The sequence below is a fragment of the Erinaceus europaeus genome, chromosome 12 (genome assembly GCF_950295315.1).
Source record: "Erinaceus europaeus chromosome 12, mEriEur2.1, whole genome shotgun sequence".
In the NCBI taxonomy this organism is placed as follows: domain Eukaryota; kingdom Metazoa; phylum Chordata; class Mammalia; order Eulipotyphla; family Erinaceidae; genus Erinaceus; species Erinaceus europaeus.
Window position 1 is genome coordinate 78,347,095 of NC_080173.1, and position 19,201 is coordinate 78,366,295.

At 43.7% G+C, this 19,201-nt stretch overlaps 1 protein-coding gene across 3 annotated transcripts in view; it reads left to right on the forward strand.

The window, feature by feature from the left end:
* Positions 1 to 129: 129 nt before the first annotated feature.
* ABR (ABR activator of RhoGEF and GTPase) overlaps positions 130 to 19,201 on the forward strand; it is a 253,021-nt gene continuing 233,949 nt past the window's right edge. For 2 of the 3 annotated variants that reach the window (XM_060204095.1, XM_060204096.1), the window contains exon 1: positions 131 to 1,065. In XM_060204095.1, coding sequence (XP_060060078.1) covers positions 690 to 1,065 — 376 coding nt within the window. In that variant the 5' untranslated portion in view covers positions 131 to 689. Of the gene's footprint in view, positions 1,066 to 19,201 lie in introns of all 3 variants that reach the window. The other variant, XM_060204094.1, reaches the window with a different exon arrangement.

Genomic DNA, 19,201 nt, shown 5'->3' on the forward strand with positions numbered 1-19,201 from the left:
GGGGGACCCGCAGGAGTTCGAGCGCCACTGGCGGGCTGAGTTCCCCGGCGAGGAGGCACCGGCCATGCAGCTGGACTCGGTGCTGGACATGGAGCGGGAGCTGGAGCGCTGCAAACTCAACCTGAAGCGGTTGCAACAGGTGTTGGCTGAGGAGAAGTTCAAAGTCTTTCTACCTGCAGGCGGCCTTGGCCGGGGAGAAGCCCAGCCCTGGCTGCGGACTCCGGGAAGGTGGAGACCGCGGCAGCCCGAGAGCTACAGCGCGGCCGCCTGTGCCGGCCCGGCCAAAGCGGGCGCCGCCACCACCTCCGCCTCCGCCTCCACGCGGGCAGGAGGGCGTCCCGGGCTGCGGCCCAGAACCCCGGTGCCCCGCGCTCCCGGATGCCGAGGCGCCCGCGAAAGCCGACTCCCCCCCTTCCGTGTGCCTGGGCCTCCCCACCTGGCCGGAGGCGGCTGGGGCCGGGGGCGCTGTGCGCTGCCTGACCGCCGCCATCCACGAGCAGCTGGTGCAGCCTCGTCTGCTCTTCCGACTCCGCGAGGACTGCGCGCCCCCAGGGCACGATGGCTCAGCCCTCTGCGCCCCGGGAGAGGAGCCGGACTCCGGGATCCGCGCGGGGCGGGGCTCCGAGGAGGGTGAGCCCGAAGCCTCGGGCGCGGACGATGGGGGCGACAGCAGTGACCACGACTTCGAGATGGTGGACTTGAATGAGAAATTCGTCTTCGGCCACTTACTCCTGCCCCCCTGCCGGCTGGAGACCCGCGATGAGGCCCACAAGCCTGCTCGGGAGTGCAGCCCCCACCGCTGGATGCACTTGATCCCCGGGGGTCGGCGGCAGCAGCATCGGAGCCGCGACCTGGAACCGCTGGACACGGAGGCCAAGGACGGGCGGGCCTCCCCACTGGCGATGGAGGAGCCCCCTCGGCGCGGGGCCCAAGAGCACCTCCCCGCGTGGCGGCGCAGGAGATTCCTGCGTGTCACCGGACGGGACTCGCCCACCCACAGCTCTCCGGAGAGGGGCAGTGACTGCAGCCACAACAGCTCAGACCACGAGGACGGCTTCTCTGCTGGTAGGTGCTCCACCCCCCCCACCCCCCAGGTCCTTGCCTCACACACCCCGGGGGCTGCTGCCCCTCCCCCAGCAAACCTTATTCTATTTAACGCTCCCCCCACCTCCGCTTAAAAAGGGGGGATTAGGATCTACCTGTTTACCTTGAAACCAGTTGTAGAACTTAAAAAGAAAGGTCTTCCAAGGTGATTTCAGCTTTAGCAAGTTAATGAAAAGTAGTTAGCTCTATGGTGAGACGGGCAGGAGGTTGATGGAATGGTACTCTTGGTCATACAGGGGAGGGATCTCATTTCAGGCCTTAACGTTTTTGCTGACTATTGCAACATCACAGTTCTTCCTACCTCCTACCCAGCTGGTGGCTCGGTCAGATTCCTTTCCATCACACTCTTAGTATCTTCTGCATACCCTCCCCCAGGAATCTAGTGTCTGTATTTGAACCAAACTGAAAGCTCCTCTTTCTCCTGGGGAGGCACATTAATCTCCACTGCTCCCTCTCTGCCTCTGCAGCGTATCCTAGATGGCTGCAGTTGATCTGTCAATTGCTAAGTGCCTGAATGGGAAGAGGAGGGGTTAGAATTATAGAATTTTTCAAGCTGGCCTGGTGCCCAGAGATTGTGTCTAGTGATACACCTTTATTCGATAAAAGAGGAGATTGAAGATTAAGTGCTTGTTGGAATGAGCCAAGACCTTTACTGGCTTCCCCTCTTGTCTGTTCCTCTTTTCTAAGGACAGGTCCTGGTCTTAGTCATCATTGAATTCCCCTCTGATGATCATATATGTCTTGCCTGAATGGGTGATTGCATTGCACTGATTATCTCTCAGCTGCTTGGGTTTTCATAGGTCAGGGAATAGGAATGGGCCTAAGGAGGAAAGAACAGCTAGGGATATGCCCGTGACTGCTTTTTTTTTTTTTTTCCTACATTCAGGATGGTCAGGGTCTCCTTGGCCACAGGGAAAGTCTAAATTGGTTTCTAGTTGTATCAAAATATGATCAGGAACATAAGCCTTCCTGCTCAGAGAAGAAGGGGGGGGATTAGGAAGAGGAGCAGAAGAAGAGGAAGAAGAAGGAGGAGATGAGAAGGAGAAGGAGAAGAAGAAGAGGAGGAAGAAGAGGAAAAAGAAGAAGGAGAATCACCAATGCTGGGATTGTTCCAAAATATTCGTTATTAAATCTTATCTGAGAGAGTTGGCACTGGAATGAAAAACTGTCCACTTTGCTAACAACACAATTGGAAAGTCCATCGAGTGATCTGTTGTGATCAATTATACTTATTCATTAGCAGAGATTGGCTGTTTTTCCCGTAGGCAATGCTGTTGCTACCCATGTTAGTAGCACTTTTTTTGTGTGTGCCCCTTTAACTTAAAGGAGGAGTCTGAAGATTTCATTCTAGTGCCAAGTTCTAAATGTCTTCAATGGAAGCTACCCAAGTAGCTCCAGCTGCTTCAGAGCTGGCTCCCAAAAACCCAAACCCAAACCCAAACCAGTCATTCTGATAGGTATGCCCTGTGTACAGAACTTTACCTAGGATATATTTGCCTCCAGGGTTACCACTGGGGCTCGGTGTCTGCACTACAAATCCACTGCTCCTAGAGATCTTTTTTTTTTTTTTTTTTTCAATTTTTTGGATAGGACAGAGAGAAATTGGAAGAGTAGGGGAAGACAGAGGGAGAGAATGATAGATAATTGCAGAACTGTTTCACTGCTTGTGAAGCAACCCTCCTGCAGGTGGGGAGCCAGGGTCTTGAACTAGGATTCTTGTGTGGGTCCTTGCTCTTTCTACTATGTGTACTTAACACACTGCACCACTGCCTGGCCCCTGGAAATAACTGTTATTTCTGCCTTCTGTCTCCTCTCTCTTTAAGGGCACTCTAGCACAAAGCATATCATGATGCAGATTAAGAATCTGTATTCTCTCTGGCATAATAAATTAGCAAAAGGTTCCCCCTGGGGTGGATCATTGATAAAAAAAAATATATATGATTCTTCTGAACTGAAGACTCAAGCCAAGGCATATGTCTAACACTTAAGACTTTGGATAGCTATCTCTGGGCTGTATTTCAAAATCCATTTCAGGCCTCCTCTGCATAACCAACTTGTGTAGGGAACCTCTGCACAGCTCATCTGTGGGGGCTCTGCCTCCTGACTCCATCCCTTCCCAGTGAGGAAGTGAATGGAGGTAGAACAGACATACAGTATGCATTCACATATGACTGCATGTCCATGCACACCTCTGTAAGTACACATGTGTACATTCACATACATGTACACATAATCTAGGAGAAAGAGCCTTTCAGCACACAAGTGGGCACTAAAGTAAAGGAATATGGGCTGGGCTTTTCACACTGTGGTTAATAGCCCACTGCAATCATTATAGTGAGAAATAGAGAACTTCCTTTAAAAACGTTTTAAGGAATTCCTTGGCCACCCTTGACTTTCCCTGTGTTATTTTTCTCTTTAACACTTAACAAATTACTACGCATGGTCTGGAGGTGGCACAATGGATAAGGCACTGGACTCTCAAGCATGAGGTCCCTAGTTCAGTCCCCATCAGCACATGTACCAGAGTGATGTCTGGTTCTTTCTCTCTCTCCTATCATTTCTCATGAATAAATTTAAACAAATCTTTTAAAAAAATTACCACCTTAGATGCTAAATTTTCACTCTATCTTGTGATCTTTTATTCACGCTATCTAGTAAATTGCAAGCTCTAAAAGGGGCTCTACAAGAGTTTTGTCTCTTTGAGACATAGTCTCAAAGCACAGAATAGTGTCTAACACATATTAGATGTTTAATACCTTTTTGCTGAATGATTTTGAGTGGAATAGAATAGAAAATAAAACATTAGAACATATTGTAATATACATGGTAGTGGTGAGTATTACTTTGTTTTAAAACTTTGTTTCCATTACAAATATAATGTCTAAATGCATACAGGGTCCTAACTTAATGTATTTCCCCCCTTGGGTTAGACAAAAAGGTTTGAAAACATTGTTAAAGACTGTGAGCTCTTCACAAGCGGTGAAGCAGGTCTGCAGGTGTCCATCTTTCTCTCTTCCTCTCTGTCTCCCCTCCTCTCTCCATTTCTCTCTGTCCTGTCCAACAATGATGACATTAGTAGCAACAACAATAATAACTACAACAATAAAAAGGGCAACAAAAGGGAATAAATAAATAAGTGTTTTTTAAAAAGACTGTGGACTCTAAATCTAGACTACTTGTATGATTTTGGATGAAGTTGAGATATCCTCAACTAATAATGAAGCTAATAAACACTGTGCACTTCATCCTATTTGTATGATTAAAGCAATATTGTTTCTAAAGGACTTTAAACAGGTCCCACCACATAGCACTCACCCCATAGGGCTAACTAACCGTGACTATAGATCATTTGCTTCTGAGTTGATGCTTCAGAAATTTCCACAGTTACATCATTTTGGATCACAGGTGGTTTGTTTTTCTGTGATGCAGTTTTTTGGTTTTGTTTTTCCTACCACGGTTCTGGTTCTCTCTAGAACCTTTTCAGCAAGCTCCAGGGCAGAAAGAAAAACTTGACTCATAAGGTTGTCGTCTTATTGGACTGATCCTCATGTTTCACTCTCTCCACCACATCTGCTACCTAAATTCAGAATCCTTCATTGAAGAATGGATTTAATTGGGCAATCCATGTTTTGCCTTCATCTTGAGGTTTCAAAGAAAGAAAATGGTGAAACTTCATATCAAAAATGTCTAGGGGCCTGGTGGTGATGGTGCACCTGGTTGAGTGCTCATGTTACAGTGCACAAGAACTCAGCTTCTTTTTTTTTTTATTTCTTTATTGGGGAATTAATGTTTTACATTCAACAGTAAATACAATAGTTTGTACATGCATAACATTCCCCACTTTCCTATATAACAATACAACCCCCACTAGGTCCTCTATCATCATTCATGGACCTGTATTCTTCCCACCCACCCACCCCAGGGTCTTTTACTTTGGTGCAATATGCCAATTCCATTTCAGGTTCTACTTGTGTTTTCTGATCTTGTTTTTCAACTTCTGCCTTTTTTATTTTTTATTTTATTTTTTTATTTATTCACCTTTTTAAAAAATTTATTTCTCTATTGGGGAATTAATGTTTTACATTCAACAGTAAATACAATAGTTTGTACATGCATAGCATTCCCCAGTTTCCCATTTAACAATACAACCCCCACTATGTCATTTATCATCCTTCATGGACCTGTATTCTCCCCACCCACTCCCACCCCAGAGTCTTTTACTTGGGTGCAATATGCCATTTTTTACAGCTGAGTAGTATTCCATTGTGTATATAGACCACAACTTGCTCAGCTACTCATCTGTTGTTGGACACCTGGGTTGCTTCCAGGTTTTGGGTATTACAAATTGTGCTGCCAAGGACATATGTGTACACAGATCTTTTTGGATGGGTGTGTTGGGTTCCTTAGGATATATCCCCAGGAGAGGAATTGCAGGGTCATAGGGTAGGTCCATTTCTAGCCTTCTGAGAGTTCTCCAGACTGTTCTCCACAGAGGTTGGACCAATTGACATTCCCACCAGCAAGAACTCAGCTTCAAGCCCCTGATGAAGTAGGGCTTCGGTGTCTCTCTGTCTCTCTTTATCTCTCCATTCCCTCTATATTTCTGGCTCTATCCAATAAATAATGATAATAATAATAATAACCTGCATGGCAAGAAAAAATTCTTTTAAAAGTGTCTAGAAGTGCTCCCCTCTTAGAGAAGAACTCCTCAGGGTCAAGGGGTGGTGCATCTGGTAGAGGGCACATGTTACAATGTGCAAGGACCAGGTTTTAAGTCCCTGGTCTTCACCCACATGGGGGGAAGCTTCACAAGTGGTGAAACTATGCTGCTGATGTCTCTCCCTTTCCTTCTCCCCATCCTATCACACTTTCCCTGTCTCTATCCAAAATAAATAAGTGAATAAAATAAAAAGTAGTGAAATATTTTGTAAAAGAAAAGAACCCCTTTCTCTTAATTGAGAGATAGATCCCCATACAGAAACCCATTAGAACTTTAAAAAAATGTGTGGTATCCAGATCATAGTTTTAACAAATCAGAATGCTGGTTCTTTCAGTTTCTTCTATGATCTTATAGTCTTGGTTGCTACTGAGAAAGATTCACTCATATTGACATGGTTAAGGGTAGAGGAATAGGATGGCAGTGTGAGTGGGGTGGAGGTGGGGGTTGCAGAGTTCGAGTTAGCTGTCTGAGTCATGTGTGTCATGAAGACAGACCTGAATGTAAGCCCTGAGTCTACCTTTACCATGGGTGAGGTCATGGGCAAGCTACTGACCTAAACCCCATCCCTATGAGATGGGAATAAGAATAGCTAACACTTAACCAAAGTGTGACAGCTCCCTTCTAAGGATTTTCCTCATACTAACACTTCTGTGCCACACAATAGCTTTTTGAAATAGATATTACTATTTCCAGTTTATGTATGAGAATACTGAGATCCATAGACGCCAAGATCATCAACTGATAACAGCACTTAGGATTTGAACCAAGGTAGTCTGACTTCCAATTCCGTGCTTTCAAATATCAACCCAAGGGTCAGGTGGTGATGCATCTGGTTGACTGCCCATGTTACAAGGATCTGAGTTCAAGCCCCTGGCCCCCACCTGCAGGGGGAAGCTTCAAAAGTAGTGAAATAGTTTTGTAGGTGTCTCTCTGTTTCCCCCCTTCCCTCTTGATTTCTCTCTGCTCCTATCTGATAAATAAATAAGTAAATAAGACTACTTATAAATCATCTACCATGTAAGTTTGATGACTATGTATAACCACTTCCAAAAAAAACACACCAACATACACCAAATAATAGCATTTACTCATAAGATAGTTAAGGTTAAATACAACAAAATAGCTAGAGTTGAGCAAAGTGTTTACTACATTGTGATCATTAAGTGAATACATGTGTGTATTGGGTTGTCAGAAAAATTCATAATCCATTTTTGCATAGAAAAACAGAAAAAAATACGGCATGACTTTTCTGACAGCCCAGTATATGTATGAGTTATTATTTTCCATATCGCTGGAGACCCCGGTAGAATAGTTAATCGCCACTGAGACCACCGTCAGGATTATCTACCCATAAAGCTTGTTTCATAGGTGAACAGACCACCAGTTGGATTTTTTTTTTTTTAAGATTTACTTTTATTTCATAAGGGAGAGGCTGGAGCATCACTCCTGGATATGCAGTGCTGGAGGATCGAACCTGAGGCCTTAGGCATGTACAGCTCACATTTTGCACCAAGCTATTTCCCTGGCTATGCCATCTGTTGGACTCTAGACCTCCACATATCAACCAGGCACACTTGGGCATTCACAACTATATGCCCAATGCACCAGTCCTGGTGTTTTCACTTTCTATCTTCTATCTTCTTCCTGTGTCTGTTTCTCTTTTTCCTTTTGTTCAGAGCTGGGGTTTTTGTGTATACATGCTTTTGCTGCTCTGGGACCAGCTTTTTCATTTAGATAACAAATAAGAGGGAGAGGCACAGGTAGAAGGAGAGAATGACCACAGCACTGGAGCTTCCCCTGGTGTCGCTACAGTCCCATGTGGTATTGGGGCTCAAACTTGAGCCACAAGCACAGCAAGACATGTGCCCTATCTGGTAGGGTTCTGCCACCCGAGAGTTTCCTTTTGCATATTCACATGTTTCTATGTCAACCCTGCTGTTGAGGATGGATATATGTCCTTCCCAGGTTACACACATACCTTCTCAGCCTTTGGAATCCTCTGTGCTACGTGTGTACCCCATAGACCAAACAGTGTACTCTTCTAGCAAAGTCCATAGATTGGTTTTCAGAGTCAGGCATTATTTTGCCTGGCAGGAACCATTCATCTTATATTCTGGTCTTGGTTCAGATACAAAATAAATATTCATATTTTACATTAGTAGAATTTTCTCCTTGCCTTAAACTTAACTAATGGAGTCACGACTTTTGCTGGTCTTTGAAATTCATTCCTTTGTTCTTTTTTATATATATTAATTTTTTGTTATTATATTTATTTATTTATTGGACACATACAACCAGAAATTGAGAGAGAAGGGGGTGATAAAGAGGTCCTGAGATAAGAGACACTGCAATATTGCTTCACCACTTGCAAAGCTTTCCCCCTGCAGGTGGGGGCCGGGGGCTTGAATCCAGGTTTTTGAGTATTGTAACGTGTGCTTGCTTAACCAGGTATGCCATCACCAGGCCCCCATTCATTTGTTATTTTATCTGTTCCATTCAACAAGAATTTATCCAGGTCTTACTTCATGACAGGTTTGTGATAACAACTAAGAGTGCAAACACTGATGACCTACCCTTAAACTTCTCACTGACTCTTTAAGGTCCTGGTCTACCAGTCATAAACTTCTCAGTAAAGAAATTAATTTCTGGTAGGTAATTCTTGTATGTAGAAATAAGTGACTGAGAACTGTTATTAGAACCTGTGTGACTCTTAAGAACTTAGAATCAGAAGAAATATTAGGGCTGATCTATTCCAGCCTCTCTGCAGACAGATAAGGACTATCTGGAAGCCTGAAAATAACCTCAAAGTCAAACATTCATGACCCTCAAGGCAGGACTGCAGGGCAGATTTAGGCTTTGCCACTGTATCTTGTGATCTTTGCTGAAGTTGGAAGCAGAACACCTGGAAGAAGATAGAAGTACCTCCATAGTCCTAGTAATAGGATCAGCTGACCATCATTCATTCATCCACTTAGCCACCCCAGTCGGTGAAATTTATCTACCCCACTTTTTGGTGAAGATGCTGAGATAATGAGAGGTCAAGAAATTTGCCCAGATGACGACCTTACCAATGTGTCCCAGAACCTCACCTCTCCAGAGCCCTGCCCCACTAGGGAAAGATGGAAACAGGCTAAGAGTATAGATCACCTGTCAATGTCCATGTCCAGCAGAGAAGCAATTATATAAGCCAGACCTCCCACCTTCTACACCCCAGAAAGAATTTTGGTCCATACTTCCAGAGGGGTAAATGTTAGGGGAAGAGGATGAAAGGGCTCTGAACTCCAATTGCATCAGGACCTAGAGGTGGGGGAGGCGGGAAAGGAAGGACACTCAGAAGTAGTAGGTGTGACTTAGAAAGGAAGAAAAGGCAGGAACATAGGGAAAATAATGGGCAAATATATATATATATATATATATATGTAGTTATTAGAAATAATACTTAACCCATATCTGCAATCTTGGGAGAACTACTTCAGTTTCCAATGGAGGGAATGGGGACACTGAACTCTGGTGGTGGGAGAGGTGTGGAATTACGTCCTTGTTATATTGTAATTTTGTAAATCAATATTAAATCACTAATAAAATAAAATAAATAATTAAAACAGACTTTCCCAGAGTCAAATAGCTTGTATTCCTATTCCTCTAGTTATTCTTCTGGTTAAGAGGCTATTCACAAACCAGTTGTCTCTGGATCTTCATATAGTAAACTCAGAATCTTCATACAATTTTTTTTCCTGCTTTTAAATAATGACACAGACTCTTTCCACATCTGAAAAATGGATTTAATGCGACCCAGTTTGCAGGGTTGTGAAGAGACAATAGATTAAATTAATAACATTCAATAGGCCCCAAGTTGCTTATCTGCCAAATAGGAGGTGATAGTGGTGGGGGCTATGTTACAAAATTGTTTTAAAGGTTTGGTGAGATTATGTGTGTTAGATGCATAGCACAGGAGTGGGGATATAAGTGTTTAATAAACCTGATGGTAAAGAATTTCACTATATTCTGCTAACTCTAGGAATTTTCAGTCAGCCAAATATACCATAGCTAATAATATCTCTTTATGTAGTGAAATTCTCTAAGCCTCTTCCACTCTTCCTCTCTTATTCCCAGTCCAAGAATAGAGGTATTTTGCTTCATGTAGGGAGGTCATGGGACCAAGATTTCTGGGTCATTTGTGGGTACTAGCCTTAACCTTAATCAAGTCTTGTCTCCCCTGACATCTGTATAACCACCTCTTAACTGGTCTTTATTTCTTACTCCTCACCCACTTTCAGTCATCCTTTTTTTATTTTTTAGATTTTATTTATTAATTAATGAGAAAGATAGGAGGATAAAGAGAAAGAACCAGACACTCTGCTGGGGATTGAACTCAGGACCTCATGCTTGACAGTCCAATGCTTTATCCACTGTGCCACCTCTCAGACCACTCAATGATCATTCTTGACAGTGGCCTTTTTATCTGTGCTTTCTCTGCCATCTGAGATGTCCTCACTCCTCTATTTCCCTAATTGCCAAGCTAACCTTTCTGTTAAGACCTAATTTTTCCATATAACCTCATATTGTTTAAGAAATGGGCTTGTTGAATATGGCAAAACCAAAAAAGCAACTTGAATAAGATAGAGGTTTCTTCATCTCTGATGTAAAAGAACTACAGAGATAAGCAGTCTGGAGGAAGTATAGTGATTTCATAATCATCAGGCCTTATTTTGCCTTTCTTTTTTTCTGTCTTAAGATTATCTGATGGTTCAAAAATAATTGCTAGAAACCCAGTCATCATATTCATGTTTCAGACAAAAATTAGAAGAGAGGCCTAGAAGGTGGCTCAGTGGGTAAAGTGATTTCTTTCTTTCTTTCTTTCTTTCTTTCTTTCTTTCTTTCTTTCTTTCTTTTTTTGCCACCAGGGCTATCACTGGGGCATGGTACCAGAACTACAAATCCACTGCTCTGGGTAGCCTCTTTTTTTTTTAATCTTTATTTATTGGATAGAGACAACCAGAAATTGAGAGGGAAGGTGGTGGTAGAGAAGAAAGCCAGATAGAGAGACACCTGAAACCCTCCTTCACCACTTGCAATGATTTCCTTCTGCAGGTGGGGACTGGGGGCTCGAACCCCAGTCTTTGAACATTGTAACATGTGTGTTCAACCAGGTGTGTCACCACCAGCCCCTCCTTTTTTTCTTTTCTTTTTTTTTTCTCTGATAAGACAGAGAGCAGTTGAAAAGAGGAAGGGGAGATAGAGAGGGAGAAAGACACCTGCAGACCTGCTTCATTACTTTTTTTTTTTACTATCTATTTTCTCTTTTGTTGCCCTTGTCATTTTTATTGTTGTTGTTATTACTATTGTTGTTGTTGGATAGAACAGAGAGAAATGGAAAGAGGAGGGGAAAACAGAGATGGGAAGAGAAAGATAGAGACACCTGCAGACCTGCTTCACTGCTTGTGAAGCAACTCCCCTGCAGGTGGGGAGCAGGAGGCTTGAACTGGAATCCTTATGCTGGTCCTTGCACTTGGCACCACTTGTGCTTAACCTGATGCCCGACTCCCCTGCTTCACTACTTTTGAAGCATCTCCCTTGTAGGTGGGGATTGGGTGGCTTGAACTAGGTTCTTGCACTTGGCAATGCATGTGTTTAACGGGATGCACCACTGCCTGGCCCTCAAGTATTGAACTCTTAAGCATGAGGCCCCAAGTTCTATTCCCAACACAGCATATGCCAGAATAATGCTCTTGTTCTCTTTCTCTTTTTTTCTTTTTCTTCCCTGTAGGCTATGGGGTTAAACTCTAAGTAGGCTTCTTAGCTTAATCACTCACTCCTGACCAAGAGACAAGGCAGGGTGGGGGAGAGATATCACAGTGGTTATGCGAAGAGACTCTTCTTCTTCTAGCGTTTGCCCTTCTTCCGTAGCCAGTCAACAGCGTCAGGTTGAGCCTGATGTAAAGTTTCGAGACCTCCTTTGAGTCTGGAGAGGTGGCAGTCGTTGACTATGTGGGTCATAGTCAGTCTGTAGCCGCAGGGGCAGTTCGGGTCGTCTCTGGCTCCCCAGCGATGGAACATAGCGGCGCACCGGCCATGGCCTGTTCGATAGCGATTGAGGAGGGCCCAATCATAACGTGCTAGGTCAAAGCCGGGTTGATGCTTGCAGGGGTCTGTGATAAGGTGTTTGTTCTTTACCTCAGCTGACTGCCAGCTCTGTTTCCAAGAGTCTGGAACAGAGAAGTTCAGTGTAGGCGTAGGGGACCAGATTGGGTGACGAGACGTCAAGCATTGGACAGGGTGGGCGAAGATATCCGAGTATATTGGCAGGTCCGGTCGAGCGTAGATGTGGGAAATGAACTTAGATGATGCCGCATCCCGACGAATATCTGGCGGGGCGATGTTGCTAAGAACTGGCAGCCATGGAACCGGGGTGGAACGGATGGTTCCAGAAATTATCCTCATGGAGGAATATAATTTGGAATCGACCAAGTGGACATGGGGGCTATGGAACCATACTGGGGCACAGTATTCTGCAGTGGAATAGCATAATGCCAGAGATGATGATCGTAGTGTGGAAGCGCTCGCGCCCCATGAGGAGCTGGCCAGTCTTGCAATGATGTTATTCCTCGCGCCCACCTTTGCTGCAGTTTTTATGAGATGTTCGTGAAATGACAGAGTGTGATCGAGAGTAATGCCAAGATAGACTGGCTGGGCTTCATGCCGGATTCTTGTATCGCCAAGCTGCACATTAAGCTCACGCGAGGCCGAGGCATGGTGTAGATGGAAAACAGATGATACCGTTTTTGCAGTGCTAGGGATTAGTCGCCATTTTTTACAGTAATCAGATATCAGAGACATGTCTTTCATGAGTGTTTCCTCGAGGATGTCGAACTTGGATGCCTGAGTTGCACAATAGATGTCATCGGCGTAGATGAACTTCCTTGAAGAAGTGTCTGGGAGGTCATTGATGTAAATATTAAAGACTCTCATACCCCAAGGATCCAAAGCTCCAAGGCTTAATTCAACTTCTCTGCCAAGCCAGGCAGCTCTGCTGGGCCCTGTGAGTTTCCAAACAAGTCCCATTTATAGTCTGTAGGTTCTGAGACAATTATCCACCATGAAGAACAATGTGGAAAGGCTCCAACTACAGAGCCCCACTGCTAGGCCACCGAGGTGTAGCTCTTCTCCTGAGTTTCCTGGTCTCTGAGTTCTCTGTTCCCAGATATCAGCACAGGGCCTCCCGGCTGCTGCTCCAGCCTCTGAGGGCAGTAGCAATGAAGACTTATAGTTGCATTTGGTGAGTCTTAGGGGTGTCCTCTCCTCCCTTCAGTGGTCTTTTTGTTGGTAAAGCAAACTGGAGGTGATGCCTCAACTGGTAAACTGCCAGACTGTTACCAGCCATTCAGTCTCTTCTTAGGCTCCTCCTTGTTCTGTCCATGAGCCACAGGTGTTTGCACTCACCAGTGGTTTGGTGGGTTTCTGAAATCGTTCTAGTCCTGCCTTGTTGTGGTCCCAGGTGGTCTCCTTTGGCATTCCTAGTTGACCTCTCTCTTTTGGTTTTTTAAAACAGCTCCACACCCGTTCTCTCTCTTTCTGTCATAAATTAATAAATCTTTAAAAAGAAAAAGGAGGAAAGACATAGAGGTTATTAGTCTACCTTTTAAGGCACTTTTCTGGAAACATCTCTGTTTAGACCTTAGTAGCTACTCCTAACTACAAGGAGGCCGGGAAATGTATTTTATCTAGGCATATGACCACCTCAAATAAAATGGAGGCTCTGTTACAAGGAAAAATGGAAGAACTGATACTGAGTAGACAACTAGCAGCCTCTGGCACAAACATTTCCAAATACTACAAGCCATCTTGTAGTTCTTAGAGTGAGCCTCACACCCATACAGTTGTCTTAGTGCAGCATCTATTAATCCATTGACCCGGTGGACAAATGATGACTGAATTATTGCTCTGTGCAAAACACAATGCCTTTTATATGTTTATGATGAAGAGTTGCTCTCAAACTAAGAGACTAGCTGACTTGTTGAGAGATGGGATCACGACTTGTGCTGCGCTCTCTCTCTATATATATATGTGTGTGTGTTTAATATAGTTTTTATTTATTTTAATGAGGTATACAGAGAGAAAGACCAGATCACTGCTCAGCTTTGGCTTATGGTGGTGCTGGGGATTGAACCTGGGACCTTCAGAGCCTTAGGCATGAGAGTCTTTTGCATAATTATTATGCTGTCTCCCCATCCCATCTCTTTTACAGTATCTTTCACAGGGTTGGGCATATGGTTGGAACTTCATAAGAACCTGTTGATTCTTTTTTTTTTTTTTTTTTTGCCTTCAGGGTTATCACTGGGGCTCAGTGCCAGCACTACGAATCCACAGTGCTGCTCCTGTGGCCATTTTTTTTTTCTTGCTTTCTTTCTGTCTTTCTTACATACACACACACACACACACACAGCCAAGAGAAATTGAGAGAGGAAGGGAAGACAACAAGGAGTAGAGAAAGATAGAATCCTGCAGACCTGCTTCACTGCTTGTGAAGCAACCCTCCTGCAGGTGGGGAGCCAGGGGCTGGAACTGGGAGCTTGCACAGGTCCATGCACTTAGTACTATGTGTGCTTAACCTGGTGCACCACCACCTGACCTTTGGACCTGTTGATTTTGGAATAGTTTCAAATGAGAAACTCAATGGAAAAAATAAATAAATTTAAAAGTAAGGAATTTCCTGCCTTGGTGCCCTGCTAGGAAATTCTGGTTGTATGAGGTTTGTTTTGGGTCCATTCTGGCTTTTAGGAGCCATGGGTTAATGGGAGATGAGATCTCAGGACATCAAGGCTGTGTTGTCCAAGTGCTGGGGCCAGAATTGGCTGTTTTGGAAACTAGGCTCTGTTTGTATATCAAACTTGAATTAGAAGCAGAAATCACTGTGCCCACCTGACTACCTTTACCACTTCTCTGTCTGTGTAGCTGTATTTATACCACGTGTATCTCTCTTGCTATTTCTGCATTGTAGAGCTGCAATCTTTCTGCAGTGAGCATCAGCCTCAGATCATGTTCCTGTCTCCCCGTTTGATCCTTGCTATAGTCTGTCTGAGACAAGACTTGTCTGAAGGGAGGTTGCCTGGAGCTTATGTCACATTTTGCAGCTGCTGAGAAAATGACTGTTTTAAATTTTTTATTGGCACTTGGGAGGGAAAGAACTAGAATATACTTAGCACCTACTACCTGCTAGGAACTATGTTAAGTGCTTAACCTACATTATCATCTCTTAATATTCAGAGCAACCTACTGTTCTGCTATTACTATAAAGTAAGTGCTGCTGCTCTCATTTTTCGTATGAGGAAAATGAAGTCCTGGCCATTTTTCTGACAAGCCTAGGATCATATAATTTTCATCAGTGGACTCTGCTTTTTTAAGCTTAAACTTCTACTTTCATTTTATTTTATTTTTAGTGTGAAGGGAAATAATGATCTACGAGACAGCTGTTGACACATGAGTACAATTTCTTGTCTTCCTGGGATAGATGTCTGCCTATCACTTATGCCACCAACTTATGTCCTCCTCCCACCATCATGCACTGAGTCTCCAATACCTCTCAGTCCCTTCTGACCTTCCCACCTTTAGAGCCCTTGACTCTGTTGCAATAGACAACATCTAGTCCAAGTCTCACCCTGTATTTTTCTTTTTTTTTTTTGGTTTAGGTTCCACTTTAAGTGAGATCATCTGATACTGTTATTCTCATCTTGCTTAACATGATTCCTTCAGGGTTTATCAAAGATGTGGCAAAGGAGAATATTTCATCATTTCTCGTAGCTGAGTAGTATTTCATTTTATATGTACCACAACTTTCTTTTTAAATTAAATTAAATTAACTTCTTTATTTTATATAGAGAAAGAGAAATTGAGAGGGAAGTGGGAGACAGAGAGGGAGACAGAGACTGGCAGCACAGCTTAACCATTTGTGAAACTTACCCCCTGCAGGTGGGGACCAGTCTTAAACCCAGGTCTTTCAACATTATAACGTGTGTGCTCTACTGGGTGTGCCACTGCCTGACCCCACTACCACTTTTTTTTTTTGCCTCCAGGGTTATTGCTAGGGCTTGGTACCTGCACTACAAATCTGATGCTCCTAGAGGCCATTTTTTTCCCATTTTGTTGCCCTTATTGTTATTTTTGCCATTGATGTTGTTATTGTTAGATAGGATAGAGAAAAATGGAGAGAGGAGGAGAAGACAGAGAGGGGGATAAAAAGCAGACACCTGCCGACCTGCTTCACCACTTGTGAAGCGACCTCCTATAGGTGGGAAGCTGGGGACTCAAACCGGGATCCTTACACTGATCCTTGCGCTTCGTGTTATGTGTGCTTAACCTGCTGCGCTACCACCCAACTCCCCACTACCATTTTCTTAATTGCTAATCTGTTGGTGGGTATCTGGGTTGCTTTCAAGTTTAAGTTATTACAAATAGTGTTACTATGAACATAGATGTACATAGATCTCTTTGGGGAGGAGTTTTTGTGTTTTTTGGATAAATCCCTTGAAGACAAATTGTCACACCATAGAGTATATCCACTTCTAGTGTTCTGAATTTCTGTTTGTGTTGCCCATGCTCACATTCTACAATGGCTTTCTGTCACTTGCAAAATAAAGTCTGAACTCCTTAGATGCAAATGAGACTGGTGATCTGTGATTTGGTCCCTCCTTATCTCTACCCTCCCACCCCATATCCAGTTTCCAAATATGACTTACATGTTCACTACTTTGCTTGTGCTACTCTTTCCCAGGACTGTCCTCTCCACACTGTGCATATGACAGGTTCCTAGCCATCCTTCAGGTCTTGGTTGGGAGATTATTCTGTCAAAGCCTTCCCCAGGTAGACATAGGATTTGGGTATCAGTTATAAATGCATTTAGCTACAGATAACAGAAAACTCGGCCGTAATGGTTGTGTCATGCAAATAATATCCTTCATCTCAAGCCTGAATCTGAGTGTATTGTCTTTCATGGCAAAAGAAATTTTTCAGATTTGATCTAATTAAGAAACATGGCATAGGAAGGTTATCCCAGATTGTCTCATGAGTCCAATACCATCACGAAGGTCTTAAAGATAGGAGGTAGGTGAGAACATAGTGATGCAGTATAAGAACTAACTGCCACTAGCTTTGAAGACATATGAAGGGGGCCCTTAAGTCAGGAAATATGGGCAGCCCCTAGAAGCTGGGAAAAAGCAAGGTATGCTTGTATGTTTAAAAAGACAGAGCAGCAGGTTAAGCGCACATGTCACCAGGTATAAGGACCGACATAAGGATCCTGGTTCAGGCCCCCAGCTCCCCACCTACAGGGGGGGGGGTCACTTCACAAGCGGTGAAGCAGGTCTGTAGGTGTCTATCTTTCTTTCCCCTCTTTGTCTTCCCCTCCTCTCTCAATTTCACTCTGTCCTATCCAACAACAGCAATGGCAACAATAATAATAATAACAACAAAGGCAACAATATGGGAAAAATTGCCTCAAATGGCCTCCAGGAGCAGTGGATTCATAGTGCAGGCACCAAGCCCCATCAATAACACTGGAGGCAAAAAAGACTTGGAAAAATTTTTAAAAATATTTATTTATTTATTCCCTTTTGCTGCCCTTGTTGTAGTTATTGTTGTTGTTGGATAGGACAGAGAGAAATGGAGAGAGGAGGGGAAGACAGAGAGGGGGAGAGAAAGACAGGCACCTGCAGACCTGCTTCACCACCTGTGAAGCAACTCCCCTGCAGGTAGGGAGCTGGGGGCTCAAACTGGCATCCTTACACTGATCTTTGCACTTTGCACCATGTGCGCTTAACCCGCTGTGCTATCACCCGACTCCCTAAAAAAAGACTTTTATGCCTGGGCCTCCAAGGTCCCAGGTTCAGTCCCCAGCACTACCATAAACCGGAGCTAACCAGTGTGTATGTGTGTGTGTGTGTGTGTGTGTGTATCTCTTTGTATTTTATCTCATTAAAAAATAAAATATTAAGAAAAACATACTTGACATGAAAAAGATTCTTTTTGTATAACCATTATGCTATCTCACCAGCAGGAAACAGTTTATTTCCTACAGCTACCAGAAAGGAACCAGCCCTACCAACACCTCAAGTTCAGCTCAGGGAGATCCCTGTCAGGCATTTGGAAAATAATAAATGTGTTTTGTAAGCCATGATATTTATAGTAGTTCATTAACAACAGCAGTAGAAACTAATATAATGGCTCAACCGATATGTGCTTATTTTCCTCTTTTAACAAAATTTCAGAGACAAAATTTCTGGGGTGGTTCTGCTGGTCTCAGGAACTCAAACTTTCCCCATTATTAAGCAGAAAGATGTTTCTTTCCTTGCTAGTAGATGCAGAATTAAAAAAATTAAAATCTGTGACATCACTAGGTGTGTGCAGGTGTTCAGGGAGAAAGAAGTGTGCAAAAAACTGAAATGCTCATACTTGCAGACTATCCCTTTAAAAGCTTTTTCTGTAGATCTGCCTTAGCAACTGCTGCTTGCTTGCTATTGGTCTGCACCTATAGGGTCACCTGGTCTTAACTAGCTGCAAAGAGGGCCAGGAATCAGAAATGTTAGTGCTTAGGCCTCTATTGTGAAGACTGTTGAAGGAGAAGAGCACTGTGAGTAGCAATTGGAAAGCCCATCCAGTGTCAACTGGGTCTACAATTTTTGCCTCACAGGATTCATTCATTTGAACAAGTATAAAATGTTTATGGCGGTTTACTCACTCCCCTCCCCCCCAACACACACACACACACACACACACACACACACACACACACACACACACACACACACACAGGACTCTGAGCCCTTTAAGTGTATGTGTGGGAAAGGAGCTGCTTCTCTTCTAGGATTCCTGCCATACACTGTCACCTTGTATTTACTAAGCAAATAAAAGAATAATTGGGCATTTTCAAGCTGGGCTTGCGGTATTTGCAATATTTGGACAGACAAGGCTCTCTCTCTCTCTTTTTACTGTCTTTATTTATTTATTTAATGGATAGAGACAGCCAGAAATCGAAAGGGGGTGATAGGGGGGTAGAGAGAGACTGACAGACTGTAACTGCAACACTGCTTCACCACTTGCAAAGCTTTGCTCCTGCAGTTGGGGACTGGAGGCTCAAACCTGGGTCCTTGTGCATTGTAACGTGTGCACTCAACCACCTAGCACCCAGACAAGGCTCTTTCCACCTCTTCTTATTTTCTTCTACTCTTCTTCCTCTTCTTCTTCTCCGCCATCCCCCAAGTCTATGGGATCAATTGCTAGGCCTTATTCTAAAGCTTTGATTCTTAAAAAAAAAAAAATTAATTCATAGGGAAGAGAGAAAAAACACAAATGAGAACCAGAGCACTGCTCAGCTCTGGCATAAGG